The sequence below is a fragment of the Quercus lobata genome, chromosome 3, assembly GCF_001633185.2.
Source record: "Quercus lobata isolate SW786 chromosome 3, ValleyOak3.0 Primary Assembly, whole genome shotgun sequence".
NCBI lineage: Eukaryota > Viridiplantae > Streptophyta > Magnoliopsida > Fagales > Fagaceae > Quercus > Quercus lobata.
The window spans coordinates 6944666-6967289 of NC_044906.1; the positions used below are offsets into that span (position 1 = coordinate 6944666).

At 33.5% G+C, this 22624-nt stretch overlaps 2 protein-coding genes and 1 pseudogene across 2 annotated transcripts; all 3 read left to right on the top strand.

The window, feature by feature from the left end:
* The first annotated feature begins 5941 nt into the window (after positions 1-5941).
* Positions 5942-9004, top strand: LOC115981876 (putative UDP-glucuronate:xylan alpha-glucuronosyltransferase 4). Its single transcript, XM_031104295.1, has 2 exons — positions 5942-6833; positions 8058-9004. Exons 1-2 carry the CDS (start codon positions 6032-6034, stop codon positions 8954-8956), a joined length of 1701 nt encoding a protein of 566 aa, XP_030960155.1. The 5' UTR covers positions 5942-6031; the 3' UTR covers positions 8957-9004.
* A 443-nt stretch (positions 9005-9447) lies between these two features.
* On the top strand, positions 9448-11538 carry LOC115980214 (annotated as a pseudogene).
* A 2685-nt stretch (positions 11539-14223) lies between these two features.
* LOC115982292 (putative UDP-glucuronate:xylan alpha-glucuronosyltransferase 4) lies at positions 14224-20700 on the top strand. Its single transcript, XM_031104857.1, has 2 exons — positions 14224-15523; positions 19585-20700. The coding sequence occupies exons 1-2, from the start codon at positions 14785-14787 to the stop codon at positions 20538-20540; spliced, it is 1695 nt and encodes a 564-aa protein (XP_030960717.1). The 5' UTR covers positions 14224-14784; the 3' UTR covers positions 20541-20700.
* The last annotated feature ends 1924 nt before the right edge of the window (positions 20701-22624 follow it).

Consider the following 22624-nt stretch of genomic DNA (forward strand, 5'->3'; position numbering starts at 1 on the left):
TCACTTATAGATGTCTATAGGGATATGGCGACCCATGATATGCTCATTTTTCCTTCGGCTATCACGCGGATCCTTCGCCATTTTTCTGTCTCTTATCCCGCGTCCCCCCATTTCTTGGTCATGGGTGCCAGAGATAAGGCTACCGTTAGACGGAGTGAGGCTCAGCTTTGACCGAGGCAGCCACGGACAGAGACAACAACTCCTCTTGCTTCCACCGCTCCATCCACCTCCGCTTCTTCATCACAGCCACGGCCACGGACGAAGTCTTTTTCTGGTAGGGGGAGTGTATATGAGGGATGTAGTGAGGATTTTTGTATCTTTTCTTTTCTTTCTATTTTAGATACATTATCTCTTGTACATTGGTCTTGTGACCACTTAGTGATAGCACATCTTGTACTTATGTTGATATATATATAAATAAATATATATATATATTGAGGTTGTTATTACTTTCTTTTACCTATCTTTACATGTGTTGTTTCTTTTCTCTCTTTATGCACATGCTTCTTATATAATGTATGCAATCTTATATTTCTGTTTCACACTAAGATGCCTTAATGAGTTTTGTTTAAAGTGTTTCAGAAATACAGGTTGTCAAAGTCTTCTTGCCATAAACTCTTTTCTTGCAAAGTTTTTCAAGAGTTTGTGTTAGGATAGATTTTATTATATTTAACAAGTGAGTATGAGTTGAGTGATCTATGACTTCTCTCATATGTTCATTTGTTTGTTATGGTTTTGTCACAGATTGCCAAAGGGGGGAGATTGTTAGGATATATGTGATTTGATGTTAGGAACATATGTCAATTTAGAATTGGTTAATCCTTTGACAAAATGTACTTTACTTATAATTGGATAGATCTAGGATGTGTTTAATGTTTTAAGGAACAAGGTTTCAAGATCAAGTGTTAAAGCCATGCAAATCTGTCCAAGAAACAAGTGAAGAAGTGCTGGATTTTAAAACTCGACAGCTAGCATTTATCAAGGTTTAAAAAGCTACTGAAGCCTGAAGCTCGACAGCTAGCTCGACAGATACTCTATCTATCGAGATTTATGAAAAATAGATTTTCAGTTCTGTTTTGAATCCAATCCGGGTGTATATGTTTAGGCTTTCTTTTCTCACGACCCTAAATATATATAAGGATTGTTTTGAGGGCCGTCAAAGGTTGTGTGAGTGTGAAGCAAAGTTGTGTTCATGCAAATTGTGATTGGAGACAGAATTTGCCCTCGTTTATCTTTCTATTGAAGAAGTTGCTGTGTTTGTACACAGTAGGGTTTTGTGACCAAGGAGCTTCTTGATCTTCATCGTGTGATAAACTGAAAAACGTTGGTGATTAAGTCGCGTACTAGGATTCGTGCATATATTGGTTAGTCACGTGCTAGGAGTCGTGCATTGAAAATGAGAGATTGTTACTACAGAACAAGTCCAATTGGGTATTGGGGTAAGGGTTCAACTGTAGGTTGGTATAAGATACTGAGATTCTTTTACTTGTAACCGTTTGTTTTGATAATAGTGGATTCTCGGGAGTGGTGACCTTAAAATCATCTGGTGGGGTTTTTATTGTGTAGGTTTTCTCCAGTCGTAAACAAATCACCGTGTCAATTTAATTTTTACTGCATTTAGTTAATTGGTGATTTGTTTGTGCTACCACGCGTTTTGCATGTTAATTGAATTAATTAATTAACTTGGCTAAATCAATTGGTTAATTTATCACAAGGGGTCAATACATTCTTAGCCTATCACAAATAACTTAACCATCACAATATAAGAAACTTACATCAGAAACCCCATTGAAAACCCGTATCAAAATCCATGATCAAACTAGAGATCCAAGCCCATATTAGAATCTCCATTAAAAGTCCAGATCTTTTGATTGAATCGTTAGCGCGATTTCATGTTATCTACTTAGTAGTTACTGATAAAATAGAGCATATAAACAAAGAAGAATCACGTGAAGGAAGTACTGCCTGAACCTTACTGATCAAATTGTGAATACATCTATTCGAAAGGTCAAGAGAGGAAACACTCTCCAATTGATGGTCACCCTCATGGATACTGCCTCGATTAACAATTCCATACACTCCTCCACATAAACCCAATGCCCATCACCAAATTTAGCGGTGAAACACAAGTTGTAAATTTCAAGTCTTTATATATATAAAAGAGAGTCCTAACATGAGTCTCCCTTTTTTTCTTTATCCTAAAGTTTTTTTTATTTTATTTTATTTTATAATAATTAAAGAGAGAGTCCTAACAGGAGTCTTTTTTTTTTTTTTTCTTAATCCTAAAGTTTTTAATTTTTATTTTTATGTGAGTTTTTTTTTTAATTAAATCAAATAAAAAAATATAAATAAAAAATGCTGATATGGTAAATTGTGGAGAGGTCAGAGGCTTCGGTTATATATATTGATTACATAATCAAGGAAATAGTTTAATTAATACTTAATATACACATTTTAATCTTTATTGGGTAAAACATTGGATCAGGATTATCTTATCTGAAGAAAGATTAAAGGCAAAGCTTTCATTTGGTGCTCAAGTGTAGTAGATAAGACACGATATGGACACGTCGTCAATTTTAGACACATGTCTGCATCATATTAGATATAGTGTATTGGACACATAACAAATCCAAATATTAAGAATGTAAGACAGTCTTCCCTTGTCCACGTGTGCTTTTGAAGAAGTGGTTGCACTTGCACACTTCATTATGGAGTTCGTTAGTTAGAACATCCCACTTTTACAAAGACTCAAACCGATGAAGCTACATCCATTGGAACTTAACATTAATTCTTCTTCATGTTGCTTTGGTAACAATTGAAACAAAAATATCAAAAAAAGAAAAAGAAAAGCAAATTGAATAATACATAATATCAAAAGTATACAAATTGATTGCATGCATGAATTAATTTAATTTGTTAAGTATTTCTTGTAAGGACCTGATTTGGGTCCTTGGTCCAAAAGACGGATGGACTTAGGCCCAAAAAACTCAAAACAATAAATTTATAGAGAATGGGTTGAAGAACTGGACTTCAGTGAGTTAGTTAACCAATAAGGTAGATCTTGATGACAAGAGAAAGAAAATAGACAAGTTTAGTCTTGAGAAAATAGTCATCGGCCAAGTCTGAGGAGATTGATTCTTTTATATTAATACTCAAGTTGGGTTACAAGTTTTCTTCTGGATTGCTACAATGTTTTTCCCTCTTTTTTCTGATCCCCTCTTTGTCAGGGGTCCCTTATATTATATATCTCCCTTTAAATGATCTTGATCCTCCATTTGTTGATCATCCAGGTCACTATTTGAGTGCTTGTTGCATTGGACACTCTCTCTGGCCCTCTGTGAGTTGGGATAGTCAAGGCAACACTGTTTAAGGGTCTTCTCCACATAAATGTGTCCAGAAAGTTAGTTGCAGAGCATTCAATGCAGTGGCAGCAGCTTTCTCTTAGATATTTCCTAGCTTTCATTCTTTTATTACGTTCGTAATGCATGCCCCTATCAGTGAAGTTTCTTGTAGGGTCACTTTAAGTGATGGGATATGTATTCAGTCTGTGCTTCGTCTATTCGAGGAGACGGTCCTCCTCAGATTACCTTTCCCAACCTTTCTGTCTGCATGTTACTTATGGGATTTTGAGCTTAACAACCTTACTATTGTTTATTAGTCCTCGGACTAATCAATGCTTTCGGCCAAGGCCCAAAGCCTAATATATGATTTTGGGCCCTTATCTCTACATTTCTAAATTCGCGGAAATAATTTATTTATTTATTATTAATTCATTATGTGGGGCCCAAGAATTTGTGGCCCTGACCCATTTTTACATTGGGGCCCAAGGCCCAAGCCGAGGAAAGGTATAGCCGAGGACGTGTAATAAAAGCCCAAGTAGTCTTGAGACATAGCCAAGGATAATTCTATCCTCGGTATATCCGAGGTCCCCTTGAAAGAAAGGGCAAGAACGGTATAGGAACAGTCTTGGAAAAAAAACCTAAAATATCTATGTCAATAGAGAAGGGGATGCTGGATAGTATAACGACCAAGGACAAAGGGAAAGCTGCCATTATTGCCATTGAATACTCTGCACCTGACAGAGCCATACTCTTCAACTTTTACAACCACCCCCAACCACTTTGGGTATGGGCTGATGGGACAAGTATCAGTCCTGGAAAGTCGATCCTACACGTGGACAAAGGATAAGGAATACAGGCTAATATAAAGGGAGAAACAAGCAATCCGGAAAAAGGGGCTGGGAAAAAAGGCCAAGAACCAGAGCCTCCCAGATCGCCTCAAAGAGAAAGACTCCTCGAGCGAACACGTTTTAATTCTGTATAAACACCATGACTAACCATCGTCCGGTGATCAAAACCTAGCCTTTCAAACCCACGCTCTACAAATGATATTGTTTGGGCCTTTTCACGTGTGAACCCAATATCATTTTGGGTCGTTACAAATTGAGTCCTTACACATTATATTATCTTTCTTTTTTTCATTATATTATCTCAATAATTTACATTTTCTAATTCCTTGTATTTTAACTATATGGAACAAATACTAATGCTGTAGTTTAAATTTGTGCTATATAGGTAAACAAAGTATTAATATGGTACGTGAAATTATTTCTATGTATTAGTTATTTATATGTAGTGCACTAATTATTTATGCAAATTGAATTTTTATAAGATTTATATATGAAACAATTGATTTGTAAAATAACATATTTGTTCAAATTGCGTTGCTTTAGCAACAATTGAAACAAAGCACAATAGAAAATATATAAAAGCAAATTTAGTTTTATGAAATCAAGAAAATAAGAAATAATTGTACCTTTTATTAATTAGTAGAAATAATTAAATATTTATTAATTTTCTCAATTAGTTACTATTATTAAAAATCCTCTCTTTCTAATGACATGTTATATATAATCGAAGTTTTGATTATCAAAATATTATAACACATAATAAGTATTTTACATGGATCATAATATAATTTCTTAAAAATTATTTCAAAATGCTCGATTCATCACGCAATATATCAGAAAGTTTAAAAAATAATACTAATACATTAGCTGCAATGGAATTAAAAAGTTTCTTAAAAAAAAAAAAATTAAATAGTTGGTCTGTTGGTAATAAACCATCGGCCAAATCATTAGCCAATGGCAAAACATTGTCTTTGGCATTTTAATAATCAAAATATCCGATCTTCATATAGGTTTTTTTAATGATATTTCCAACAAATTGTGGGGTCCATGTACTAGGTGGAATTATTGTTCAATATCTCATGAGTATATTATTGAATATAAGACAAATTTACGCGCGTTTACGATTTTTTTTTTTTGGGTTATGTGTAATATTATTACTGCCTATTTATTACAATGACAAAAAAATGAGGGGAAAAATATATGTGTTATCATGTCATTCATGTGATTTTTTATATATAAAAGAATGCGACTCATGTGGCTTGATGAAATCATGATTTTTTTTTTTTTTTTTTTTGATGAAATCATGAAAGCGAAACTGAAACATAATATCAAACTTAGACGTTAGCCTATTTGACCAATTCACAACCTAACCTTTTTTTTTAAGAAAGAAACTTTCATTCAATTATAATAGTGAAACATCATGATACAAGGTTGTCAAGGCAGGTGAAGGAGAATCCTCCAACCAATATAAATCTCATCTAAATTTCTAGCATATTCCTGTTTGGTAGGCAAGTTTAAACATAAATTTTCATATTTAAATAACATTATACACATTTCCACACACAATTTCACCCACACGTATTTCAAAAAATCACAAACAACATTACTCAAACTACTCTTTCAAAGAAATTTATTTTATTCTTTCAAGTTAGGTTGTGTAACCATGTCACAACCTAACTTGAAAAAATAAAATAAAATATATTTAGAGTTAGACATGAAAGTCAAGGAATAATAGGCTGTCACAGGGTGTGGATAACACCAAATAAGTAAACAAAGAGCCAAAGACGACAAGATCAAGGTGCGTCCATGCAAACCTTCCTTACAAATCCATTTCAGATATAAATGCACCGTCAAAGCTCTCTCTCCCACTTACACCACCACCACACCAAGACGTGGGGAGCTCAATCAATGGCTTCCAAAACCTCTTCTTCTAAACCAAAACCCTTCATTTTCTTTATCCTCTTCCTCTCCTTCTCCCTCTTTTTCGTTGAGTTATCCTTTAGACCAAAGCCAAACCTTGTTAACACTCGTGCACTTCAACATCATCGGGCCAAGATATCAAGTGGGTTCAATCTTATTGCAAAAGAATTAAAGGGTAAGAAAGTTAAAGTTGGTTTGGTTAATGTAGGTGATAGAATAGAAGCTACATATAGATTACTTGGATTAACAAAGTCAAACACTGAAACTGTCAAGGTAGGGTTTGATCATGTGTCCAAGAATTTGACATGGAATGACTTCTTCCCTGAATGGATTGATGAAGATGAGAAATGGGCTCCACCCAAGTGCCCGGAGATACCGTTGCCGAGGGTGGAGGATTATGAGGACCTTGATTTAGTAATAGCTAAGGTTCCATGTGATAGGGCTAAGGAGAATAAAGGGATTAGGGATGTGTTTAGGTTACAAGTCAATTTAGTGGTGGCTAATTTGGTGGTAAGCAATGGATGGATTAGTCTTGATGTTAAGCGGACGGTGTACGTTGTGTTCATCGGGTCTTGTGAGCCAATGGTGGAGATTTTCAGATGTGATGATCTTATGATGCATCAAGAGGATCATTGGGTGTATAAGCCTAATATGAGGAGACTGAAGCAGAAAGTAATCATGCCTTTTGGGTCATGCCAACTTGCTCCTAATTATGCACAAACCGGTGAGTTTTAGTTTAATCAGAATTTCTTTGTGTAGTTCTGTTGATATGCCAATAAGAAAGACATGACATAATTTCTATTACTTTTTTTTTGTAAGTTTCATTGAGGAGATTAGTTTGTTTACAAAAAATTTCTAGACAATTAAGGAAACTTTTTTTGTCCATAATTAATAATTAACCTGCCAAACTTTCCAAAATTCTACATGCTATGTTCTGGCATATATTTTTCTTTTCATTATCAGGATTGTAATGGCTGATGAGGAATAAGAAATGATAACTCTAATTGAGGGAAATCATGCGGTCAAAACTCTTGTATAATAATTATTGAGTTCTAAATAATAAATATTGTAATTAAATTAGTAAGATATTATTAAGGGATTGACCATCTCGGCAATATTTTGGACAAAAGCAAATTGGGTTGGTGCGTTTTAGACTTTTAGTACACCAGGATTGACATTTTCATACTAGTTTTTTTTTTTTTTTGGGGGGGGGGGGGGGGGGGTGTGGTGGGTAAGCGACATAAAAGCAAACTCAGTATAACGAGACATTTAAAAGTGTGGTATAACAACAAGATTCTATAATTTCAATATATAGGAACAATAAAATAAAAAGCCCATTTGTACATATTGATATTTCTCATTATACAGAGTTTCATTTATCTTATTAATTTGGCTCTTAGCTTATGGATGCAACCTAAATATCACAAGTTTTCTACATTTTGAGCGTCAATTACTTGTTGTTTTTGGTTAAAAGTCTTACGGTTCAGTGGTAGAATTGGCTTCAAAAACCATCGCTTGCTGTATGGAAAAAAATATTTAAAGAGAAGGAATTATATTGCTTGTATTCTTTGTAATTACACACAAATGTTTGAACAACAAGTAGTAAAAGGATGAAATGGAAATTAGATGGGTGTAAGGTTCAATATATGAAACATAAAAAGGATTTGATAAAGGCTCATAGTCTTGTAGCTCATCATTGATTAGTCTCTTTTATAAGAAAAACCAAGGTTTATTTCAAAAAAAAAAAAAAAACTAAGGTCTAATCCCTCATATTTTACTTATTGTAACAATTGAATTATATAAATTAAGAAAAAAAATTGAAAGAAAACAAAAGAAAAAAAGTCTAATTGCACATCTCATAACATGAAAACCCTTGTCAAGCAATTTCAATAATATCCTACATTAGAATTTAGAACTATATAACAATTTCAAAGCTTTGATTTTTTAGGTGATGAGACGTGGAGAAATCATAGGTCACAGTTTCAAAGGGAGGCCTATGTAACAGTCCTCCATTCTTCAGAAGCTTATGTTTGTGGCGCAATAGCCTTAGCTCAAAGCATCATTCAGAGCAAATCCAACAAAGACCTAGTCCTCCTTGCTGATTACTCCATTAGTTCCAAGTCCATCCGAGGCCTAACAACCGCCGGATGGAAGATCAAACGCATCAAACGCATCCGAAGTCCATTTGCCGAAAAGGGTTCCTACAATGAGTGGAACTACAGCAAGCTACGCATATGGCAGCTCATAGAGTATGACAAAGTTATGTTTATAGATGCTGATCTTTTAGTCCTAAAGAACATAGATAAATTCTTTATTCTTCCACAAGTATCTGCTGCACCAAATGATATGGTGATTTTTAATTCTGGGGTCATGGTAATTGAACCATCATTGTGCATGTTCAAGGAGTTAATGTCTAAGAGTTTCAAGCTGGAGTCATATAATGGTGGTGATCAAGGATTTCTTAATGAAGCTTTTACATGGTGGCACCGGTTGCCTAAAAAGCTCAATCAGCTCAAAAGTTTCGATGGGTCGAGCAATGAGAAGCATGACATACCGGAGGATAGTTATACAATGCATTATTTGGGGTTGAAGCCATGGATGTGCTACAAGGACTATGATTGTAATTGGGACATGTCGAGTCACCATCCATTTGCTAGTGACTCAGCCCACAAGAGGTGGTGGCAAGTGTTTGATGCCATGCCAAAGAATTTGCAACAATATTGTGGACTCACTAAGAAAATGGATGCAAGGATAAGGAAGTGGAGAGGGATAGCTAGGAGAGCTAGTTCTGATGGGCATTGGAGAATTAAGGTTAAGGACCCGAGACAACACCATTTTTTGGACTAGTTAAGAGATGCCAATAGTTGAATGGAACAATACACTTTTTTTTTTTTTTTTTTTTTTGAGAGAGTTTCAACTTATGGCTTTCGCTCCTGATGATAGCTCTTTTATTATCAGACCAAAACACCAATCGGTTTTTTGGTGTAGGCAGGAATTGAACCCCAGATTTCTTATTCAACCATCAGAGACTTTACCAGTTAAACTAACTGAAACTCACGAACAACACACTATTTGTTATAATGGTTCCTATTTTTTTTGAACAAATTAATAATGTAATGGCATGGTAGCTATAGAAAATTTTGAAAATAGTTACCTTAATGTTAGATTGTTAATGTTGTTTTTGTATTGACAGACAAAAGAACCTCACAAGTTACCACTCACAATCCCGCACTTGGGATGAAGTGACGAGGTTCTTAGTTTTCTGTACAAATATCATCTAAGGTTGAATTAATGTTTTAGATTGAATTTTTTTTTTCTTCAGGTTTTAGATTGAATTAATGTGTCGTTTGTTGTTACTATTTCAAAAGATAATAAGATATGAGTTTATATATTGCATGATGTCAAATTACCTATTGTTTCAAAAGTTTAAGCTTTGAGATATGATGAATTTAATCATTTAGATACACAATTCTAATATTCTCCCTTAGATGAAACAACGTTCAAACTTAGGACTTCTTACTCTGATCATATTTTAAATTACCGATTGTCCAAAAAATTTAAGTTTTAAAAGATAGTAATTTTAATTATTTGACCACGCTCTAAGATGTGACAAATAAAATAATAAGACAAAACTTGAATTGTAATCTAACAAATAGATTCTACAACTAGAGGAGCTTGGATTGAGAATGCCATAAATGGGCTTTAAGACCTGCGAGCCTAAGTGAGGGGTCTCTTGGGCTCTTGAACCATAGCTTGCCCTGAATCAAAGTTTCAGGGCATGGTTTACCGTTGCCGAGGGTGGAGGATTATGAGGACCTTGATGTAGTAATAGCTAGAGTGGTTAAAGAGAATAAAGGGATTAGGGATGTGTTTAGGTTACAAGTCAATTTAGTGGTGCCTAATTTGTGGGTAAGGAATGGATGGATTATGGCCTGTTTGGATGGCCTATTTTCGTTACTCAATTCTCAGTTTCCATAACTCATAACTCAAAAATGGTAGGACCCATAGCTCAATATCCGTTTGGCGTACGATAACTCTGTTTCCATAACTCTGTTTCCATCACTCAATTCTCTGATTTTTGAGTTGTGGAAACTGAAAACACATTTTAGCTGTTTTCAATTTCTATAACTCATAACTCAATAGCATTTTCATAATTAAACATACACAAGGGACCCACCAGCCGCAACTTTTGACTCACTTTTTTTTTTTTTTCTTTTCTTTTCTTTTTCTTTCTTCTCCAGGTTTCTTTCTTCTTTTTTTGTTCTTCCATTTGGTCGTTCTTTCTTTTTTTTTTTCTTCCTTTTCGCCTTTCTCATCTCAGTTCATTTTTTTATTTTTTCATCTCAAACCCAAGAGTTCCATTCTTCCAACTTTGAAATTGACGGTATAACTGGGTTTCTGGGTTCTTTTTTTTTTTTTTTTTTTTCACTGGTTTGGGTGATCTGGGTACTGCAAAAAAAAAAAAAAAAAAGGTTGCGCCGAGACAGGTATGGGACCCACAAACAGTGTGAAAAATATTGAATGATAGAAATTGAGTGATGGTGCCAAACGGGTGTGGTATTTTAGAGTGATGAGTGATGAGTGATGGAAATTGAGTGATGAAAAAAAATGATCCAAACAGGGGGTTAGTAGTCCTGATGTTAATCGGATGGTGTACACTGTGTTCATCGGGTCTTGTGAGCCAATGGTGGAGATTTTCAGATGTGATGATCTTGTGATGCATCAAGGAGATCATTGGGTGTATAAGCCTGAGTTGAGGAGGTTGAAGCAGAAGGTACTCATGCCTTTTGGGTCATGCCAACTTGCTCCTAGTTATGCACAAACAGGTGAGTTTTAGTTTATGGATGCTGATCTTTTAGTCCTAAAGAACATAGATAAATTCTTTATTCTTCAATCTTCCACAAGTATCGGTTGCACCAAATAGTAGGATGATTTTTAATTCTGGGGTCATGGTAATTGAACCATCATTGTGCATGTTCAAGGAGTTAATGTCTAAGAGTTTCAAGCTAGAGTCATATAATGGTGGTGATCAAGGATTTCTTAATGAAGCTTTTACATGGTGGCACCAGTTGCCTAAAAAGCTCAATCAGCTCAAAAGTTTCGATAGGTCGGGCAATGAGAAGCATGAGATACCAGAGGATAGTTATACAATGCATTATTTGGGGTTGAAGCCATGGATGTGTTACAAGGACTATGATTGTAATTGGGACATGTGGAATCACCATCCATTTGCTAGTGACTCAGCTCACAAGAGGTGGTGGTAAGTGTTTGATGCCATGCCAAAGAATTTGCAACCATATTGTGGACTCACTAAGAAAATGGATGCAAGGTTAAGGAAGTGGAGAGGGAAAGCTGGGAGAGCTAGTTTTCCTGATGGGCATAGGAGAATTAAGGTTGAGGACCCGAGACAACGCCAATTTGTGAACTAGTTAAGGGATGCCAACAGTTGAATAGAGCAATACAATATTTGTTATAATGGTTCCTTTTTGAACAAATAATGTAGTGACATGGTAGCTATAGAGAATTTTGGAAATAGTTACCTTAATGTTAGATTGTTAATGTTGTTTTTGTATTGACAGACGAAAGAACCTCACAAGTCACAAGTCACAATCCCGCATTTGGGATGAAGTGATGGGGTTCTTAGTTTTCTGTACAAATATCATTTAAGATTGAATTAATGTTTTAGTTTGAATTGCTGTCCTGTTTGTTGTAACTGCTAATTATCTCAAATATAAGACATGAGTTTATATATTGCATGATGTTAAATTACCGATTGTCTTAAAAGTTTAACCTTTGAAATATGGTAAATTTAATTATTTAATCATACAATTCTAACACTACCCCTTACGGTTGGGCTCATTTAAATAAGAGTAAGAGTATAGGAGATAAAAATCGAATTTAGGACTTTTTTCTTTGATATCATGTTAAATTACCAATTGTTCCAAAAGTTTAGAGCCCGTTTGGTATGTGTGTTTAAACAACAGTTTTCAGTTTTTTTAGAAATATGTATGGGTGAAAAAGTGTGTGGAAATATGTGTAATGTTGTTTAAAAACTGAAAACATGTATTTAAACACATGTACCAAATGGGCCCTTAAACTTTGAAATACGGTAACTTTAATTATTTAACCACACAATTCTAACATATGATAAATAAAATAATAGCACTAAACTTGAATTGTAATCTAACAAATAGATTCTACAACTGGAGGAGCTTGGGTTGAGAAAGCCATAAATGGGCTTTAAGACCTACTAGCCTAAGTGAGGGATCTCTTCGGCTCCCAAACCATAGCCTGCCCTGGATCAAAGTTTCAGGTCATGATTTACGTAAAAATACTAGGCTAGTATTGCTCTCTCTTCTCAATAAAAACTAGTGCCATTCTCATTGGCCAAGTATGCAATTCTTCCCCTAAAAAGTTTGAGTTGGAGTATCTTTAGTTAACCCTACCTCTAGTTGCCCCTAATTATTTGGAGGAATCTTCCTTTCTTTTATAGAAAACATTACAATCTTTAAAAAGGAATCTTGTTCAATCACAAATAAAAAATGAAGTTTAATTTAACCCTATTATTAATTAATTATTTTTTTAGGAGATATGATAGAGTTTCAATTAATGGTGTTTACTTCATGATTGCTCTTTATAATCAGGCCAAAACACCAGTTGGTTTTTTAATATAGTCGAGGTTTGAAATTCATATCTCTTATTTGATAGCAAAAGACTTCCAAAAAAAAAAAAAAAATTGGAGACAATTTTGCTCTAAATACATTTGGAGCCTTAAGTTTTAATCCCAACTAGAAAGATGAAATGTGTTTCTATCATAGGACAAAGATTGGTCATTTCATCCACTAGAGATATATGAGAAGAAGTTTCAGTCAAAAGATACAAAACCCAGCTGACTTTTAAAGTGAATTTTTGCCATGCTTTTTCCTGAAAAATATTGTATTCAGTCAAAGTGTTTGTTTCAAGACTATGGAATGATCTTTGCTTTAAAAGCTTGCTGATCTTTGTGGGTCATTGGCTAGGAGTTTGGCGTGGGTTATCGAGTTGATCGGTGTGGGTCTCTGATCGTTGTGGTGGTCATTGGAATTGTGGTGACTAGTGGCTAGCAGTGGGTAGTATTGCTGGGTTGAGAAAGAGAGAGAGACAGTGGGACGAAGAGGGAGAGAGGATGAAAAAAACAAAAACAAAAAAGGAATAAAAACAGAAGTTTTGATGTTGTAAAAAAAATAGAATTTTTGATGTTGAGTGTATTATAAAGTGAGATGTTAAATGTTATAAAGTGGTTTTTTGAGATGCCAAATGCTAAATTTTTTAAAACCCTTGATGTGAATGCTCTTAGTTCAGGTTGTTGCTATCTTCTACATAGGGACAACCACCGATCCTTGAACATCTCCCTATTGAAGCAAAAGATTTTCTGCTGAAATGTTTGAAAAGGTATGTAATTTTTATTGTTCTCTACATGCTGTCTCTCCTTCAAATAATTTGTTTGAATTCTGGATGTCCTAAATATATATTGCACTGGAAAACTTTCTTTTTCTTGTTCAGAATTATTTCTTAAGAGTAATTTTGATGAGCAATTTAGATTCAGAGACTACTAATTTTAGTTTTAGTTGTTCTTTTTATATTCACTAATTTCTTCTATTTTTCTTTTGTATTTTAATAGATCAATACAATTTATACCTTAAAAAACTTGAATTTGTAAATAATAACATAACTATTCACCACCATTTCTGTGAAAAGAGACGTCATTTTCGTGTACAATCTTAAAATTTTGATTATTATATTCTTCCCTTGCCAAATAATTTTTGATTGCCAAATTCAACAAGGTATAAAAAGAGGTGACACAATGACTACACAACGACCACAATTTGAACTTAGTGCGTGTTTAGACTTATGATGTAGTTTTTTAGTGATTGCTTATTTGTTAAAAAATAAAAATTGATTAAACTGTAGTGTTTAGAAAATGTGAGTATATAATAAAATAGGCTAAAAACTACAAAAGAAATCAAAGAAAAAGCATAAGAAAAATGAAAATTTTAGATAAGACATCAAATTCAAGGAACTATAGGAAATCGAAATATTTTATGCAACTCTTTCTGTTCCATTCTATTTACCACAAATTAAAATCTGCCACTTGTCAATTAATACCTAATTTTACACTTTTTATTTAACTTGCCAAAAATAAGAGGAAAACAAGAATGTCATTCCTACGGTCCTACCTCTGGTAACACCACAAGCAAGAAACAACCACCACCAACCTTAATTACCAGTGCTTGATTGGCCCGCCATTGCGACCACCTTTGCTTTCCTGTTTTCTTGCCCTGAACACAAATCCCATCACCATCGTTGTTTAATCCACTTCCACTACCACCACCATCACCTTTGCCTTGCTTCTCATTTTTTTTTTCTTCTTTATTTTTTTTTTTATCTCATTTTTGGTAAGTGAAATAAAAGGTAGAAAAAGTAGGTATTAATTGACAGGTGGCCGATTTTAATTTGTGTTACATAGAGTGGAATAGAGAGAAGATTTTGATTGCCAAAAATGACATGATCAACATGCGCATCCATGCAAAGATTCCTTAAAAGTTAAAACCCCTGGATATAAATACACTTCAAAGTTCTCCCACTTACACCACCACACCAAAACTTGGGGAGCTCAATCAAATCAAATCAAATCAATGGGTTCCAAAACTTCTTCTTCTACTAGAGCAAAACCCTTCATTTTCTTTCTCCTCTTCCTCTCATCCTCCCTCTTTTTCACTGTGTTAACCTTTAGACCAAAGCCAAACCTTATTAACACGCATGGGCTTCAACATCAAGCCAAGATATCAAATGGGTTCAATCTTATTCCAAAAGAATTCAAGGGTAAGAATGTTAAAGTTGGTTTGGTAAATATTGTGGGTGATAGAATAGAAGCTACATACAGATTACTTGGATTATCAGAGTCAAAAACTGAGACTGTCAAGGTAAGGTTTGATCATGTGTCCAAGGATTTGACATGGAGGGACTTCTTCCCTGAATGGATTGATGAAGATGAGAAATGGGCTTCACCCAAGTGCCCGGAGATACCATTGCCGAGGAAGGAGGATTATGAGGACCTTGATGTGGTAATAGCTAGGACTCCATGTGATAAGGTTAAAGAGAATAAAGGGATTAGGGATGTGTTTAGGTTACAAGTCAATTTAGTGGTGGCTAATCTGGTGGTGAGGAATGGATGGCTTAGTCCTGATGTTAATCGGACGGTGTATGCTGTGTTCATCGGGTCTTGTGAGCCAATGGTGGAGATTTTCAGATGTGATGATCTTGTGATGCATCGAGGAGATCTTTGGGTGTATAAGCCTGAGTTGAGGAGGTTGAAGCAGAAGGTACTCATGCCTTTTGGGTCATGCCAACTTGCTCCTAGTTATGCACAAACAGGTAAGTTTTAGTTTGATCAGAGTTTCTTTGTGCAGTTTTGTTGATATGCTAATTAGACATGACACTTAATTTCTACCACTTATTTATGTATTTTTGTATGAGATGGGTTCAAGTTATACCTGGTGTAACTTCAAAAGTATTACACCTATTTTAAACCATTGATTTCTCACATATCTAACGGTAGAAAAAAAGCTAGTATTTATTGCTTTCCAACTCATCTCATCTAATTAATACTAGCATTTTAGTCGCTCTCTTATTTATTACATTTATAAGTATCTTAACATTTAGGGAGATAAAAAAGTATTATTACATTTATAAGCATCTTAACCTTTAGGGAAATAAAAAAGAATTGCAAAATCACCGATAACTACGAACTTGGATTACATCCAAAACTAAAAAAAACAATGAAACAGGAAATTGTGAAGCTATGTATCGGGTAGGGAGAGAAAACAAAGATGACGACTTTTCAACAAGAACTTTGCTAGAGCCTCTGGAAATAAATTTTTATTGGGTACCAAAGAATTCCTTTTTATATGTCTAATCTAAACAAACCTTGTTTGATTTTTCTCCTACAAAATAAAACCATCTTTTTTTCTAAAATCTAAATAAATCCCAATATTTTTTACTTTAAAGTTTTCCCCTACTTATTATGGGCCAAGGCGACTTGAGCTTGGTCTTCCTAGTCATCTTTGGGCAAGGCGGCAGTGACTTTGGCTTGCTTTTCCCTTTCCCATGGTGTTTATTTATTAAATATTTGGGCCGTGGGCATGTAGTCAGTGAGGTAGTCGCAAATAATGGCTCTCGATTTCACTGAAATTGCTGAGTATCATTGAAAATGTTCTTGTGATGGACATCGATAAATTCCTGCATTTGGGTTTTTTTTTTTTTTTGGGAGAAAACCTGCATTTGGGTTTGAGAGTTAACCGAGAGATATTTTTTCTTTAATGGTACAAATGAGAGAGATAGAGATAGGAGAAGTTAGCTGACTTTTATTTTATTATAAGATGTTTATAAATGGTTATATTTAATAAATAAGAGAGAGACAAAAATGCTAGTATTAATTAGATGAGATGAGTTGGAAAACAATAAATACTAGCATTTTTTCTACCGTTAGATATGTGAGAAATCAATGGTTTAAAATAGGTGTAACTTGAACCCATCTCTTTTTGTATTATTGATTGAGGAGATTAATATATTTACAAAATATTTATTGGCAATTAAGGAAAGTTTTCTTTCCATAACTGATAATTAACCTGCCAAACTTTTCCAAATTCAGCATGCTATGTTTTGGATTTTTTTTTTCTTTTCGTTATCATGATAGTGATGGCTTATGAGAAAAGAAATGACCGCAGGGAAATGATGTGGTCAAAATTCTCGTATAATATTATTGAGTTCTAACTATTGTAACTTGTATTAAATAACTAAGACTTTATTAAAGGATAGACCATCTCCCCATATAGGCAATATTTTGGACAAAAGCAAATTGAGTTGGTGTTTTTTAGTCACCAGGATTGACATTCCATATTAGTTTTCGCTTTTTTTTTGGTAAGTTCTTTAACAGAATGAGACTCCTCTTTTTTTTTGGTAAGAAGCAGAAATAAGTCAGTTAGAAAAAAGAATTAAATACGTATGAGGGGATTAAAAAAAATGGATGTGCAAGTTGATAGTTATGTATGGTCCAATGGAGCTGCTCAAATCCATTTCGTCATGATTTTTTTTTCTTTATTATATTAAGGGGAATATTTTCACCAATGCAAAATAAACCTAACACACAAGGTTCGTCATGTAATTAGAGGACCCCACATACAAAGGGATCGCCAGGTACCTACATTTGGTGATCTTTGAAGCAATCCCACTGATGCCTACTTGTCCAATGCACCATGATGGCGAACGAATGACCCTTGATGAACGATTCCTTACACTTAGCGTGAGTTTGGATTGGGATTATAAATAAATATTATTTTATTATTCAACTTATTTTTTCTATTATTCATAAGTCTTATTGCACTTTTTGGCATTATTCATGAGCTCTATTGTATTATTTCAACTAATTTTTACCTTTATTTACAGTACTTTCAGTAATAATTTTTTAGTTTCAGCAAAATAAGTGGTATCCAAACACATCCTTAGTCCTCCAAACCATTTGTGTGCCCTCCACGCCTCTATCTCCATATGTAAAGAATCTGCACATACGCCCAAATATCCCTCTACAGATTCGTATCTTTTAAGTATGGGAAGTCTGACCCAAGGATCTCGAGTATTAACTCCACTACACTCCCTATAAGGGATAAGCCTAAATTCATGGAAACTTGGTCATTTCTATTTCACTATATAAATATCAAACCTCCTATTCTCCAAGGTACGTAGAATTTCATAACTCTCATATTTTTGGAGTGATTAAAAATCATTGAGTCACTAACTTAACCTTCAAAAGGTCTTTGGTCAGCATCACATTGGTATACTCTATAAATATCAAACCTCCTATTCTCCAAGATACATAGAATTTCCTAACTCTCATATTTTTGGAGTTATTGGAAATAATTGAGTTAATAACTTAACCTTCAAAAGGTCTTTGGTCAGCATCACATTGGTATACTTTATAGGTTCTTCATTCTTCAGGTACCCTGCAACTACGCTTTTGGACTATTAACTCATTAACAATTCTTTACATTATCATTAGATATGATATTAATTTTTGATGTAAGGAGATAAGAGATCTTACTAGTATTATATAGCCTTCTCAAATATATATATATATATATATATATATATATTATACAAAATAAAAATTCTATTCTAGCTTAATCTAAATGTATATGTGTATGAGACTTGAACTTTGGCCCTTGCCCCTTACACCTTACAAACACTTATATTTGTGGAGTGACCCATGCACCAAGGGTGTATGGTAGTCGCATCAAATAAAGATATAAATATAATACACCCTCTACACTAATTAATTGACATAAATAATCCTAAAAAAACAAACGATAGAAAAAGACTTTCAAACTATTGCTTTCGAGAAGTACTTTTGTTAGAGTTGCTTAGTTGGATTTCATGCTTTAAAGCGTTTGTTCGATTTTTGAAACGGCCGAGCCATGACACCTTAGATTGAAGCTGATTCATTTGTAGGATTAGGTACCCATTTGCATAGGCCCTTATAAAATCTTCATACATAATTAAATTTACTTTTTTTTAATCCTTTACTAGTTTGTTTAATATTCTGGTAAAAAGACAACATAGATTTCCCTCTTTCAATTTCAGAAGTTAAATTCACGTCTCCATATATATATATATATATATATTTTTTTTTTATCAATCATTGCTGTCTTCAATATATACAACCCATATATATATATATATATATATATATAATATAGTGACATAAAAACACAAACTCCACATAATGAGACACTTAAAAGTGTGATATAAAAAATAAATAAAAAACCTATAATTTCAACATATATATATATAGGAACAATAAAATATAGAGCCCATTATAATGATATTTCTCATTCTGTACAGTTTCATTTATCATTTTAATTTGGCTCTTAGCTTATTGATGCAACCTAAATATATATCACAAGTTTTCTGTTGTTTTTGTGTGTGTGTCAATTTCTTGTTCTTTTGGCTAAGAGCCTTATGGTTTAGTGGTTCTGGGTTGAAAACCCTCACTTGTGGTAAGAGAGAATTGCTTGTATTCTTAGTAATTACTTGCAAATGTCTGAACAAGTAGTAAAAGGGTGGAATGGAATTATATAGATGGGTGTAAGATTCAAATTTTTTGAAATTAACATACATAAAAAGAATATGAAAAAGACCTTAAGAGTGTTGTAGCTCAGCATTGATTTGTCATTTTTATAAGGAAAACCAAGATTTGAATCATTCCTCTCCTATTTATTGAAGCAATCGAATGGTATAATTTTTTTTTTTTTTGAAAAAGATCAAAAGAAAAAATTCTAGTAGCACGTCTCATAACAAGAACCTTTGTCAAGCAATTTTAATAATATCCTACATTAGAATTTAAAACTATATAACAATTTTAAAGTTTTTGACTTTTTTAGGTCAAGAGGTGTGGAGAAATTTTATGTCAGAATCAAGACAACAGAATCACAGCATTACCTTACACCGCCATAAGAAGGCATATGCAACAGTCCTCCATTCTTCAGAAGCTTATGTTTGTGGTGCAATAGCCTTAGCTCAAAGCATCATTCAGAGCAACTCCACCAAAGACCTAGTCCTCCTTGCTGATCACTCCATTAGTTCCGAGTCCATCCGAGGCTTAAGAGCTGCCGGATGGAAGATTAAACGCATCAAACGCATCCAAAATCCATTTGCCAAAAAGGATTCTTATAATGAGTGGAACTACAGCAAGCTACGCATATGGCAACTAATAGAGTATGACAAAGTTATTTTTATAGATGCTGATCTTTTAGTCCTAAAGAACATAGATAAATTCTTTGTTCATCCACAAGTATCGGCTGCAACAAATAATATGATGATTTTTAATTCTGGGGCCATGGTAATTGAACCATCATTGTGCATGTTCAAGGAGTTATTGTCTAAGAGTTTGAAGCTGGAGTCATATAATGGTGGTGAACAAGGATTTCTTAATGAAGCTTTTACATGGTGGCACCGGTTGCCTACAAAGCTTAATCAGCTAAAAATTTTCGATGGGTCGAGCAATGAGAAGCATGAGATAGCAGAGGATAGTTATACGATGCAATATTTGGGGTTGAAGCCATGGATGTGTTACAAGGACTATGATTGTAATTGGGACAAGTTGGATCACCATCAGTTTGCTAGTGACTCAGCCCACAAGAGGTGGTGGCAAGTTTTCGAGGCCATGCCAAAGAATTTGCAACCACATTGTGGACTCACTAAGGAAATGGATGCAAGGATAAGGAAATGGAGAGGGATAGCTAGGAGAGCTAGTTTGGCTGATGGGCATTGGAGAATCAAGGTTGAGGACCCGAGACAACACCATTTTGTGGACTACTTGAGGGATGCCAACAGTTGAATCGAACACAATACTATTTGTTCTAATAGTTCTTTTTTTTAGAACAAATAATGTAGTGGCATGGTAGCTTTATAGACTTTATACAGAGTCAATTCTAGAAAATTTTGAAATAGTTAACTTTATGTTAGTTGTGTTGTTTTTTTTTGGACAGATAAACGAAGCCCCCACAAGCTCGCATTAGAGATGAAGTGATGAGGTTCTTAGTTTTCTGTACAAATATCGTCAAGAAGCATTAAATTAATGAACTAAAGACAAGAAACTTCTTTTTATTTAAAATCTCTAATTAGCGTAACTCAAATATTACTTCAGTCTATACCAAATTGGAAAATTATTAAATACTCTCGGAATACCATAAATACGTATTCTCCACTTTCATATAAATAATAGGTCCCACCATGAATTTAATTAGTGGAACCCACCATTCATGTGAGAGGAGGGAGTATGCATTTATGGTACTCCGGGAGTACACAATAATTTTCCATATCAAATAAAACAAAGTAACAAATACATAATAACATAGAATTTATTGTTTTCTAACTTTCTATAAATAATTAATAGTGGAAAAATATGAGATCAAAGTTTCGTAATTAAGTCCAAAGTAACTTCAAAGAAATAAATTATAAGAAAAGTTAATAGATGTCCTAAAAATATTAATTTAGGAAATATTTTTAGAAAGTTTTATGGGAAGAGAAAAAATAATTAATTAATTTTTACAGTTTTTTTATATTTCCCATAAGAGTGATATCAAAACTTTCTTAAAATTTTTTATTACCAAATATCCTAAGAGTATCGTTAACTAGACTCATAAATTATTAACACACTTTTTAGAAAGGACTCAGAATTAGTATAAGTATATATTGAAACTAGAAACTTAATTCAATAGGACTATCATCACCTTTGAATTACAAATAATAACACGAAACTTGAATTGTAATCTAACAGACTAATAGATTCTTCAAAATATTAAAAAAAAAAAAAAAAGATTCTACAACTGGAGGTGCTTGGTTTGAGAGAGAGACAGACATAAATGGGCTTTAGGACCCACCAGCCCAAACGAGGGGCTCTTGGGCTCCTGAAATAGAGCTTGCTCTCAATCAAAGTTTTAGAGCATGATTTACTAAAGGGGCAAGACTTAGGAATTGATCTAAGTGGATATTTTTGACATGAAATGGAAGTATATTTTTTAGTTAAGTAGTCACATGATTGAATCTTAATAGGAGAATTTAAAAAACAACACTTAAAGTATTGTACTTAAGTTTTATCCTACCTTTATAGTATTGCTCTCTCTTCTCTTTAAAATTATTAAAAACTAGTCTCATTCTCATTAGCTTGAGGGGTCTTTTTGTTTTTTCTTTTTAGGTAAAAAAAAAAATTACAATTGATCACAGGGAATTTTGTTCAATCAACTGAGACAAATAATTTTTGTGGCTCATTTTTTTGTTCTTTATTCTCACCCACCTACACCAAATTGCTAAAAAGAATGATGTAAAAACTACTACAAATTTTACTACATTTTAATTATAAATTGTCTTACATATATTAGACAAGTCAATAATCATGTCAATTTCTATGGTCTTTCTCACAAAATCTTTTTTTTTTAATTATTCCGTCCGGCATCAATTTAATGGTAAAATATAAACTTTTTATTGAACTTGAATAGTTTATATTTTAAAAAGTAAACTATACATTTTCTTTTTTATTACAATGTAATTACAATAATATTAAATTTCAAATTTAAACAATGTCTCTCTTACTTATAGATATTAAGAGCATTTCACATTTGGTTCACCAAAATTCACTTTTTTGCATTACCAAAAAATTACTTTTTCTTAAAGTTGTAACTCAAATCTTTGATTTTTATTTTTTTTCCCCTTGGTGTTTCCCTCTTTTCACTTACCAGATGTAGGACAATTGGCGGTGATTGATTGAATATTCTATCGTCGCAAAATAATTGAACTATTATTAATACACATATACAATTATATTTTTAGCAAATTTTTTTTACAAAAAACTAGATAAATTGTTCTCAAGCAAACATATTAAAAAAGAATACTATTATCTTTTTTGCATTTTTATGGATTTTA

Bases quoted from the DNA above. Each gene is read 5' to 3' on its own strand.
- LOC115981876 (XM_031104295.1), top strand. From the start codon at position 6,032: ATGCACCGTCAAAGCTCTCTCTCCCACTTACACCACCACCACACCAAG. The intron at 6,834-8,057 runs GTGAGTTTTAGT...TTGATTTTTTAG, and splicing joins TCCTAATTATGCACAAACCG to GTGATGAGACGTGGAGAAAT.
- LOC115982292 (XM_031104857.1), top strand. From the start codon at position 14,785: ATGGGTTCCAAAACTTCTTCTTCTACTAGAGCAAAACCCTTCATTTTC. The intron at 15,524-19,584 runs GTAAGTTTTAGT...TGACTTTTTTAG, and splicing joins TCCTAGTTATGCACAAACAG to GTCAAGAGGTGTGGAGAAAT.